This window comes from Leucopleurus acutus (genome assembly GCF_964270905.1).
Source record: "Leucopleurus acutus genome assembly, chromosome: 1".
Lineage (NCBI taxonomy): Eukaryota > Metazoa > Chordata > Mammalia > Artiodactyla > Delphinidae > Leucopleurus > Leucopleurus acutus.
The window spans coordinates 128,677,277-128,689,522 of record NC_139142.1 but is presented as its reverse complement, the minus strand read 5'-3'; the positions used below and the strand labels follow the sequence as shown (position 1 = coordinate 128,689,522).

The 12,246-nt window shown below is 41.2% G+C and overlaps 1 protein-coding gene across 1 annotated transcript in view; it reads right to left on the bottom strand.

Annotated features, from left to right (window-relative positions):
- Nucleotides 1–205: 205 nt before the first annotated feature.
- The window catches only part of FAM81A (family with sequence similarity 81 member A), a gene marked incomplete at its 3' end in the record, with an annotated part of 50,869 nt that continues 38,828 nt past the window's right edge, over nt 206–12,246 (bottom strand). Inside the window, exons 5-8 of the mRNA XM_082847724.1 lie at nt 11,755–11,861; nt 5,581–5,716; nt 3,812–4,007; nt 206–330 (exon numbers count right to left, since the gene is read on the bottom strand). Coding sequence (XP_082703850.1) covers nt 206–330; nt 3,812–4,007; nt 5,581–5,716; nt 11,755–11,861 — 564 coding nt within the window. The remainder of the gene's footprint in view (nt 331–3,811; nt 4,008–5,580; nt 5,717–11,754; nt 11,862–12,246) is intronic.

Sequence of the window (12,246 nt, the reverse complement as noted above, 5' to 3'; positions counted from 1 at the left end):
AAAGTGGTAAAAACTGTACGTAATACTTTTAAAGAGAGTGTTTTCAAGACTCCAGGTAAACATTTAGAACCATGAAAACACATTTCTCGGCACATGCACGCCATGAATAGAACAATCCTGAATGCAGGTACAGCCTGGCTACAGAGGTATCCAGTTCCCGGCCCCACTGGCAAAACCACCTTTGAGGTCCATGTCCCAAGTCCCTTCACATTGGAGCTTCTGGCTTCTGCATCTGTTGGATTTGCTTCTGTAGCTGGTCCTTGTCCAGCTTCATCTTGGCTTCGAGAACTTGCCTGAGGGATCCTATGCTTTCATAGATGGCTGTAAACCCTTTAAGAAGAGGTAAATTTCATAGGAGTCAATATTAAAAAACAAGCCGGTATCAAATCTACAGCAGAGAGTAATAATTGATCTGGGCAAAAGATATCAATAGATACTAAAACTACTGGAATAATAGTTTGATGGGAAACAGGATAGTTACCTAGTTTCAGAGTATCTCCCTACAGATAGATACAAAGGGAAAAAGGAAGTATTACAGTGGAGAAATCTGACAGACACCACTTTAACCAAGAGATCAAAGCTAACTTCACCAACACTGGGAGGAACCAACATCATGTATCCTCGATAAGAAAACCCTGGGAAGGACACATCACTTCTGTGGCATTTCTGTTCAAAATGCACACCCTGAATCTCATTAAAAGGAAGGAAACAGATCCAAACTGTGGGACCCTCCACAAAGTGCTGGCTTGTGCTCTTTAATGATGACAACACTACTGTGGAACTGACCTAGATTAAAGGAGACTAAATAAAGAAACATGGTAACTAAATATGATATGTGATTCTGGATTAGAACCTGGATTGGGGAAGGTCTGCTGTAAAGGAAACAATGGTGAAACTTGACAATTGAGTATTGAAAAATGTTTCATCAGGGCTTCCCTGGTGGCGCAGTGGTTGAGAATCTGCCTGCCGATGCAGGGGACACGGGTTCGAGCCCTGGTCTGGGAAGATCCCACATGCCGCGGAGCAACTGGGCCCGTGAGCCACAACGACTGAGCCTGCGCGTCTGGAGCCTGTGCTCCGCAACAAGAGAGGCCGCAATAGTGAGAGGCCCGCGCACCGCAATGAGGAGTGGCCCCTGCTTGCCGCAACTAGAGAAAGCCCTTGCACAGAAACAAAGACCCAACGCAGCAAAAATAAATAAATAAATAAATAAAATTTTTTTTTAAAAAGGCAAAATTCCTTAAAAAAAAAAGAAAAATGTTTCATCAATATTACACTGTACCATAGTTGCTTAAGAGAATGTCCTTGTTCTTAGGGTATATACATTGAAATAATATAGGGGTAAAAAGGTATTCTGGCTTCTGCAACTTACTCCCAAAAGATTTAGGAAAAAAACTTATATTCATACACACACTCACACATTAAGCAAATTTCAAAAGTGTTAACAATTGGTGAATCTAAGTGAAAGATGTATAATTTTTGGACTAGTCTTAATGGTTTTACTAAATTTGAAATTATTTCAAAATAAAAAGCTAAAAATAGAAAAAATTCCCAATCAAAAGGTAATTTTGTATTATTCTATATTCGTATTGGTTTTTTAAAAATTAATTAATTTATTTTTGGCTTCTTTGGGTCTTCGTTGCTGCGCATGGGCTTTCTCTAGTTGCGGTGAGCAGGGGCTACTGTTCGTTGCGGTGCGCGGCTTCTCATCGCAATGGCTTCTCTTGTTGCAGAGTATGGGCTCTAGGTGCACGGGCTTCAGTTGTTGTGGCTCACGGGCTCAGTAGCTGTGGCTCACGGGCTCTAGACTGCAGGCTCAGTAGTTGTGGCGCACGGGCTTAGTTGCTCCGCGGCATGTGGGATCTTCCTGGACCAAGAATCGAACCCATCCATGTCCCCTGCATTGGCAGGTGGATTCTTAACCACTGCTCCACCAGGGAAGTCCCCTATTGGTTTTTAAAATAAGTGCCAAAAACATCTTGTCTTCATTAGCATATTTAGAGTTTTCTCTCAGAAAATTTTCTTTATGTAACAATTCATGAAAAAGAAGTATAAAAACTCCTTACTAAAAATAATTTTGTTGGGAATTCCCTGGTGGTCCAGTGGTTAGGATTCAGTACTTTCGCTGCCGAGGGCCTGGGTTCAATCCTGGTCAGGGAACTAAAGATCCCGCAAGCCACGTGGTGCAGCCAAAATAATAATAATAATAATATTAATAATAAAATATGAGTGAGTTTTTAAAAAAATAATGTCCTTACTGAATGAAAAGATACAACATATTACTAAATAAAAGAGTAGGTTACAATTCAGCATGTATTGCATGAGGCTGTATTTGGAAAAGCATATATATATATATCCTGTATGTATAGAAAGATAATACACATAAAAAAGAACTCTGGGTAATAGGAGGGTTTTTTGGGGGTTTTTTTTGTGCTTTATGATTTTCCACTAAGAAGTATGTTTTCGTAACAAGAAAAAGTCAATATTTTTAATTTTTAAAAGGCTCCTATGCATTTCTTATTAGGTACTAACTATTCACAACCTCAGTGATAGGTTGGATAGCTGACAATAAATCCACTCAGCAAATGATGCAAAGTTAACCATCAATAAAATATTCATCTACCATATTCTACCCAAAAGACCAAAAGACCAAGAAAGAAAATTCATTTTTATCTTCACAAGTTCTAAAATTCATAAATTTAATGGCAGCTTCTCCTTAAATAAAATAGTAACCTTGTGGTGGTTACAACAAAATTATTCTTGGGATAACTAACTACTTTTATTTCCATGTGGCCAAAATAGAACAATTCCATGAAGAAAATTCACAGAACCAGAAAACTGGAAGGAATCAGGAGATAATATAGTTCCCCTTCCCACACTACCCGTCTGTCTTCTCTTTCCTGACCATGGTCAACAAGTCTTCACTTAAATACTTTCAGTAAAGAGCTCTGAGACTCACAAAGCACCCGCGTCTTTCCAGGACCGTTAACTGTAGATACTTCTGCTTCATACTGAGTTAAAGTCTGTCTTCAGGTAACTTCCAGTTATTGGTCCCAGTTCTGTATTCCTGAGTTCAGAGGATAAATCGAATCCCTCCTTTACCTGGCAGCACTTCAGAACTTAAATTCATCTCTAACACTGTCTTCTAAACAAGTGTGGAGGCATGGGCCCTGTGGACTTTTGAGCAGAGGAAAATCATTCATTGCCACGGTGGGACATTGCCAGCAGTATAAAATAAGCCTTCAAAGGCCCCTCAAAGATATATGCTTTATATATATACATATAAAATGCTTTTAACAGAGAAGAAAACAATGCATTTTAGTTTTAATAGTATTTTATCTTGAATAAAAATATCCTCTTTAATTTTGTTAAGATTTCATTTTGTCTTACTCCCTATATATTCTCTAGTTCTTCGTTGCTAGATTATATAATGGATCAAATAAGCATGGGAGACACATTTAGTAAATATAGAATAAAGAAAGTATTTAAGCCTAAAAAAAAAAGATATATGCTTATTTCTGAGGCATATTGACCTTGGCTTTGATCAGAAAAGAATCTGCAGGTGGCACTAAAGAAAATGTACATGAGTTGCACGCTAAGCGATTTTAGGTTTGTTTGCCTGTCTCTCGAGGTCTGTCTTCATGTCCTTGGCTACGAAGCAACATTTTCGTTCAATATACCACAGCTACTTAGAAAATCACCTAAGGACACTTCATCGGCCAGGTTGGTGGTAGTTGTAGGGTAATATTAATTCATTGGCTTTTAGAGCAAACAGAAAATGACCCAGAGAACTGTTTTCTTTTTGGCCTACCCGCATCAACTTCTGCTTTCATTTCCTTCATGTCCTCGGTCATCTGTAACTCAAGCTTGCTGATTCGCCCGTGCACCTTCTCCTCTTCTTGTTTTGTCCTCTGCACCTCCAGATTCTTCTTTTGACTCTCTTCTATTCTGTCCAGTCTGGCTGACATCTGGCTGAGCTTCTTCTCCATGTCCCTTTCACTGGCTCCCTGAGATCCACGATAAGAATGGCACTCGATTACTCCAAAGAGTCCGATGCATTCGCATCAGTCATAATACCATTTAAGAACAATCTGCAGGGAACAGAATTGCAAAGGTTGCTTGGTGCTCACCCCAGTATCCATTCTCCCCCTCTTCCATAACAGAGCCCTGATTTTCAGCTGGCTATAAGGTCACCCAGAGTAAAGACTACCTTTTCTATTGTCTCCTGAGTTTGCTGTGGCCCTATGATTGAGTTCTGGCTAATGAGATATAAGTACAAACGTATGTGGCAACTTCCAGGAAAAGTTAAAAAATAGCTGAGGCATATCCTTGCCTCTTCTTTCTTTCTTCTGTTCTTGGAACTAAGAGGTGATGGCTGGAGCTCTAGTGGCCATCTTGAACTATGAGTACAAGGGTCACTCTCTAGGACTGGCAGAGAGTTAAACCAGAAAGATCATGGGTCACTGAGGACTGACAAGCTACCACATTAGCCCTGTGATTCCTACACCCAGACTTCTTTTATGTGAGAGATAGATAAGCTTCTATCATATTAAAGTCACCATTATCCTGGAGTTTATTGTTAGTTATTAAGCCTATCTAGATGTAAAAATAGTGCTCCAAAGACCTAGAAGCCTACAGATGTATTATTATGAATCTAGGTAAATCAGGAGATCTGATAAAAATATGGAGACATGTAAAGAAATATTTGAAACAGAATATTTTCTTTCCTTTCCTCTCCACTATGCTTGGTTCTTATGTGAATCTGGGTCTGCAGGCAAGCTTTAGAGGCCAAGACTACAAACATCAAGCTGTAAGGGGGCTACAGCATAACAAAACTCTCTTGACGTGTTCAGTGCACAGTCTGCAATTCAACAGCTCAGCATCGAGAGAGAGCAGAGCCAGAGATGCAATCTACACCAGTCACTTATGCTCCGTCAAAGTCCAAGGGGAGGAAGCAGTGAAAGAAAAGAGAAGGGAGAGGGAGATGGTCAGGCTAGATAACCAAACCAAAAAACAACTGCTTGCCAAGTACTGATATTGAATACTATATATGCAAGGCTTCCCTGATATGATTTTTGAGTAGTTCTGCAAACCTTAGTTCTGCAGGAGAGTGGGGTAAAATGAGAAGGAACATGGAAAAGGAAACTGGATTCTGTTTAGATCTTGCACTGTGACGCCTCATACTGGGTTTATAGTTTGAAGGAGGGGCCTGGAGGGAGAAATCTAGTCAACACTGTTTCTACCAGATCGCAGAATTAAAACAAACTAAATGAAGTATGTAATTGTAAATGCAGCTGGACAATTTGGTTCATTAAGGTCTGGATTTGCTTCATCTTAGCTGAAAGCACTGAAAATTTCTACTTGGTCTTTGTTAACCAAAACAAGTCAAAGTGCTCTGTCTCTCTATAACAAACACAAAGAGTCAATATGAACCATGGAAAGAGATTCTAAGGTAAGAAACAACAGTAACAGCTTAATGTGGTGCTAAATAAATCAATGATCAGTTACGAGGTATTATTCAAACATTGCAGGTCCCACCGAATAACTTTACTATGTTTATGGCTGAACATCAACACCTACACTGTTTTCCTTAACAACAAAGGAAAGCTGATCGATTTTCTGTAAAAGTTCTTTTTCCATCCGTTCTTGTTCCTGTTGCAACCAATTCCGTGCAGATAAAATCTGGTTACTGAGTTCCTCAATTGTACCTTTAAATCTAAAATAAGGAAGTTAGCAAGTTAGTCATAAAACCATTTTAATATGACATCAAACAGTCTCAGTCTCTGACTATCAAATCTCTCAGAAATATATCAGCTTTAAATTCAGCTCACTCAGAATTACATGCTTACCTTTTTCTTAGAATTGCACTTAGCGCTACATTGGGAAGGGAGGAGAGAAGGAGGATGTAACAGAAAAGCACCTAATAATACTCCCACCCGTGCAGAGCTGACAGTGTGGACACCAAGGTGTCACACAGTGACAGAGAGCCACGCTACGTACTAATCTTTGCAGTTCAGAGGGTCCAGGGTGCTCTTGGCTCAAAGGACACAGTAGCCTGGCTCCCCTCCAGGCTCGCCTCTTGCCCTGGACTCTTCCTGCTTCTCTCTCTTATCTCCCAGGACTGGAGCCTGGCTCCCTATCTCTCTAATGTTCTCCAAATTGCTCTTGCCCCATACAGATATATTTCTTAATTTAAACCAAACAGAAGATTAAAAAAAAAAAACAACCCCCAACTTCTATTCCTATATAACTCTCCCTTTCCACATACCTTAAAATAACACCCCACACTTGCTGCCTCCCCTTTTATTTTTATTATGAAAGTAATAAAAGTACACAAGGATATATGTGACTTAATAATAATAATAAAATGAACACCCACTGTGGTAGAAGCCCCCAATTCTCTGCAGTATCTGTTCTCCTCTTCTTCCCTATTAAGAAACCCTCAAATGTGAACTGGATCCACGGCTACCTAGTCAAAACTACACTTCTCAGCCTCCCTGGCAGCTATGTGTGGCCCTATGGCTAAGCCAGGCAATGGGACACGTGAGGAAGTGATAAGTAAACTTCCTGGTCATATCATCAAAAACAAAGCTTCTCAGCCTTACCTGGGCAGGAAGCCAAGCCAGCAGTCCTGCCCAACTATGGAGCCCCACCTAACCTGGGAGACTGACCATGGAGCACAGCAGCTTTACTGAATTCATTTATTCTAATAGTTCTTTGATGGAGTCCTTAGAGTTTTCTCTGTAAGATCGTATCATCTGCAAGCAGGGATAATTTTGCTTCTTCTTTTCCGATTTGAATGCCTTTCATTTCTTTTTCTTGCCTAATTGCTCTGGCCAAGAGTTCCAGCACTATGTTGAACAGAACTGGTGAGAGTGGGCATCCTTGTCTTGTTTCTGATCTTAGAGAAAAAGCTTTCAAAATTTCATCGTTGAGTATTAGATTAGCTGTGGGCTTGTCATGTGTGGACTTTATTATGTTGAGATACATTCTATCTATACCCAAATTGTTGAGAGTCTTTATTATGATGTTGAATTTTGTCAAATGCTTTTTCCACATCTATTGAGATGATTGAATGATTTTTATCCTTCATTCTGTTAATGTGATGTATCACACTGATTGATTTGTGTACATTGAAACATCCTTGCATCCCAGGGATAAATCCCAGTTGATCATGGTGTATGATTCTTTTAATGTGCTGTTGAATTGGTTTCTTAGCATTTTGAGATTTTTGCATCTATGTTCATCAGGGATATTGGCCAGTAATTTTCTTTTCTTGTAATGTCTATCTGGTTTTGGTATCAGAGTAATACTGGTCTCATAAAATGAGTTTGGAAGGGTTCTCTCCAACTTTTTGGAAGAGTTTGAGGATGACTGGCATTAATTCTTCTTTAAATGTTTGTTAGAATTCACTCACAAAGCTATCTGGTCCTGGACTTTTCTTTGTTGAGAGGTTTTTGATTACTGATTTAATCTTCTTTCTCATCATTGGTCTGTTCAGATTTTCTATTTCTTCATGATTCAGTCTTAGTAGGTTGTTTCAGGAATTTATTCATGTCTTCTAAGTTATCCAATTTGTTGGCATATGACTGTGCATAGTAGTCTCTTATGATCCTCTGTATTTCTGTGTTATCAGTTAGAGTATCTCCGCTTTCATTTATAATTTTATTTATTTGAGTCCTCTTTCTTTTTGTCTGGGTTAGTCTAGCTAAAGTTTTGTCTATTTGGCTTACCAATTAGTTTTACTGATTTTTCCCCCAGTTGTTTTTCTGTTATTTCCTATTCTCTGTTTCATTTATTTCTGGCCTAATCTTTATCATTTCCTTCCTTCTGCTATCTTTGGGCTTAGTTTATTCTTCTTTTTCTAATTCCTTGAGGTATAAAGGTAGGTTGTTTACTCAAGGTCTTTCTTTTTTCTTCATAGAACTGCCTTTGTGGCATCCCATAAGTTTTGGTATGTTGTGTTTCCATTTTCATTTGTTTCAAGATTTTTCGAATTTCCCTTTTGATCTTCTTTGACCCACTGGTTGTTCAGGGGTGTGTTCTTTAATTTTCACATATGTGTGAATTTTCCAAATTTACTCTTGTCGTTAATTTTTAGTTGCATACCATTTTGGTTTGAAAAGGTACTTAACATGATTTCACTCTTCTTTAATTTGTTAAGACTTGTTTTGTCACCTAACATATGATCCTGAGAATGTTCTGTGTGCACTTAAGAAGAATGTATATTCTGCAGCTGTTGGATGGAGTGCTCTATGTATGTCTGTTAGGTCTCTAGTTGGGAAGGGCTGAGGTGTGAGTGGTGGGGGACTGCCGGCTGGGCTCTATGGTCAGGTGATCCTACTGGCTGGGCTCCCAGGGAAGGCAGGGCTGCTAGCTGGGTTGCACAGTCAAATGGAGCCACCAGCTGGACTCTGCAGTTCCCTCTGGTCTGGTGGGGTCACTGTGTTCCCTAGCATAGTGCTGGTGCTGGTTGATGACTCTGTGATGGGGCCTGAGGCTCCACAACTGGGCAGGCTGCTGGTTGTGCACCCCTGATGAGTAAGGTCACTGGCCGGGATCCCTGGTCAGGCAGGGCCACCAGCTGTACCCTGCAGTCAGGTGGAGCTGCAGGCTGTGCTCTGTGGCTGAGTGGGGCTGCTCTCTGGGCTCCCTAGTCAGGGAAGGTCACTGGGTATGTTCTGCTTTTAGGAGGGGTTGTTGGTTGGGTTCCTTGCTTGGGCAAAGCCCAAGGCTCTGCTCGGCAGTCAAGTGGGGCCATGGGCTGGGCTCCACTTCTGGGGTTATAAGCTGGACTCCAAGGCCATCTGGGTCACTGTTCAGGCTCCCGGGTCAGGGGAGGCAAGAAGTTACACTTTATTTTCAATGATTATATTTTCTAGAAGCTCAATTTGGCTGTTGGTCAATTCTGTTGGTTTTTTTTCTGGCCACACCATGTCACTGGTGGGATTTTAGTTCCCCGACCAGGGCTTGAACCCAGGCCCTCAGCAGTGAGAGCACAGAGCCCTAACCACTGGACAGCCAGGGAATTCCCCTGACTGTTCATTTTTGGTAAGCTTTTATTCCTTAGTTGTACCTTCAAAATGTGTATGTGTGTGAATACCCACACATACACATACATACGTATATACACACACATCACTTTATCCAAGAATTCCTACATATGCAGTATTTAGAAGTCTGATTCTGCTTATTGTTGTTTCTTCTCACTCTATTACTTATGTGATTTTTTTCCCTTGTGTTGGCCTACAATTTCTGATGTGGACCATTTTTAAAGTCTTTACTGAATTTGGCAATATTGCTTCTGTTTTATGTTTTGGTTTTTTGGCCGCGAGACATGTGGGATCTTAGCTCCCCTGGCCTACAATTTCTGACTGTACATTCACGTTCCTTAGAATTTCATGTCTGTGGGAAGACTTGAAGACTGAGTATTTGTATTTGTTTCTGCCAGGCATCTCGGGCCACTACCAAATCAAGATCATTCTAAGATAAATTACTTATTCTGGTTTCTTCAAGGTGCTTGGGTAACGTGAATTCTAACTCTAAATCCGCGTAAAAGTTGTACTGTGGTCCTGAATTTTCAAGGAATGCCTTTTACCCTTCTACCCAGAATCAAGATTTCGACAGGAAAGTTTCCTTATGATGTCTCTGTGGAATATTTTTTTTTTCTCCTAGTTCATCCAACCAGGGTTTTACCTTGTGGGTCTCTAATCTGTCCTTCTACCTTACACAGGCCCCAGGCTTGGTCCCCTTACCTCTGTGAACAGCCTTTGTGTCTAGACTTCTGGACTTTAAATTGTAGGAAGAAAAAGAAAGATGTTCATGACCGCTAATAATATCTACTAAGGAAGAAAATATACTAAGATGTTTATTTTCTTCCTGTGCGATGGAAGGAAGGGGATGGGAGATCTTTCTGTACTTGGCAAGACTGCAGAATGTATGAGAAAGAGTGACATAACTCAGTAATGATATAAATACAGATAATTAGAGGAAAGGAAACATGGTTTTCATAAGAGAATTCCTGTTAAATCAGCCATAACCCTAAAATGGCATTAAGCATGGAGAGAATGAGATACAAGAACCAGGAGAATAATAAATTTAAAACTTCCACAAGCCTCTAACAAGTTCCATACTGAAGTCATCTTTAAAAAAATATAATAAGTCAAATACACAAACAAACACACACATACACATCTATGGTCACTACTGGCTCTGCTTTGGCAGGAAAATGCCAAGCTCATGAAGATTCATGACAGGGAAAAGTGTATGGTTCTGTGATTGAGCAGAAGAGCAGCAGATGAGTTTCAGTGGGGGCAAGTCCAGTTTAAAGTGTCACTAAAACACAATGCAAAGTATAACACATCAGACGGTCCTTAACTAGACAGCTCAGCAGCCCCTAGGCGCAGACCTCTCTCACCTAGACGCCTGCAACAATGCCCCCCCCCCAGCCGACGTCCCCATCTCTGCTTCAGCCCCTGTGATCCATCTTCCAACTGCGATCAAGGCCATTTTAAAAAAATAACATATACATCTGACTATATCACCCTATCTGCTTAAAATCCTCCAACGGCTCCTTATTGCTCCAGGGAAAGAAACAAGATGTCCTGAACACGGTCTACAGGGCCCTGCATGCTGGCCCACCTCCTCTCCAGCCTCATTCCCCACCAGCACGCTCTGTTCAGCCCCCTCTGCACCCTGCAGTTTCCCTCATGTCACATTCCTCCCGCGACGGGCTATTCCATCTCCTGTGTCTTCACCTCACTCTTTTCCTCGTGAATGCCATTCGTGCTTCAGCTCTCACTCCCAACATCGCCTCCTCCGGAAGGTCCCACAACCAGGCTTCTGTTACTCATTCTCACAGCACCACCCTATTAGCTTCCCACGGCTACTGTGACACGTCACCACACACATGGTGGCCAAAACAACACAGTCATTCCTTTTTGGTTCTGAAGGCCAGAAGTCTGAAATCAGTTTTCACTGCAGCAGAGGTGGTCCCTTCTGGAGGCTCTGAGGGGAGAACAGTTTCCTTGCCTTTTTAAGCCCCTAGTGGCCGCCTGTCTTCCATGGATGATGGCCCCCTGCCCCACCTTCATAGCACATCACACTCCAATCTCCGCTTCTGTTGTCACATGGCCTTCTCTCCTGATTCTGACCCTCCTGCCTCCCTCTTATAGGGACTCTAGGGACTATTACATCGGGTTTACATAGATAACACTGTATCATGTACTCATCTTAAGATCTTTAATCTAATCACATTTGCAAAGTCCCTGTTTGCCATATAATATTCACAGGGATTAGAACGTGGCGATATTTGGAGGAACCATTATTCAGCGTCCCACAACCACGTATCTTTCCTTCAAAGCACTTATCACCATTAGTGATAATATAGCATGCACCATATTTAGTGTGCTATATTTAGGTCATTATTCGATTAATACTCATCAGCTCGCTAGACTATCAACTCCACAAGGATAAGAACAGAGCCTGTTTTTCTTCATTACTGGATCCTCAGCACCTAGGCCATATTCAAGAAATATATGTTGGATAAACAGATGGGTTATTATCCAATCACTAAAAACAATAATTAGGAAGGTAAAGTGACAACAGGCTACAAGGAAATTTTCCCGTGAACTTCCATTACGGTTTTCACTTTGCTTGTGCAATAAATAAAAACCAAAAGGGAAAAAATTACAGTATTGAGTAAGCTCATGAAGAACTTCAACCAAAACAGAAGTTTCTAAGTTGATTACTCACTTATTATCCAAAAGCTGAAGCTGGTGGTTACTGTCTCTGTGGGACATCTTCAGTTTGGTGCTTTGCTCGGATATCGACAAGTCCACTCTGTTCAAAAGCTGAGAAATCTGGAAAAGAAACTTCGCTTGTAAACGTCATATCAAACCTTTTCAGAAGTAATTTCAGAAAACATTAGTGAGCTGTATTCTCGTCAATGGCATTAAATTCAATCTAATTTCATAAATTCATTTAGGAGATCACCTCATCTCTCCACTTCCATTTTCTTTTATACACACCCATCAAAAGTCAAGACCAGGGGCTTCCCTGGTGGCGCAGTGGTTGAGAGTCCGCCTGCCGATGCCGGGGACACGGGTTCGTGCCCCGATCCGGGAAGATCCCACGTGCCGCGGAGCGGCTGGGCCCGTGAGCCATGGCCGCTGAGCCTGCGCGTCCGGAGCCTGTGCTCCGCAACGGGAGAGGCCACAACAGGGAGAGGCCCGCATACCGAAAACA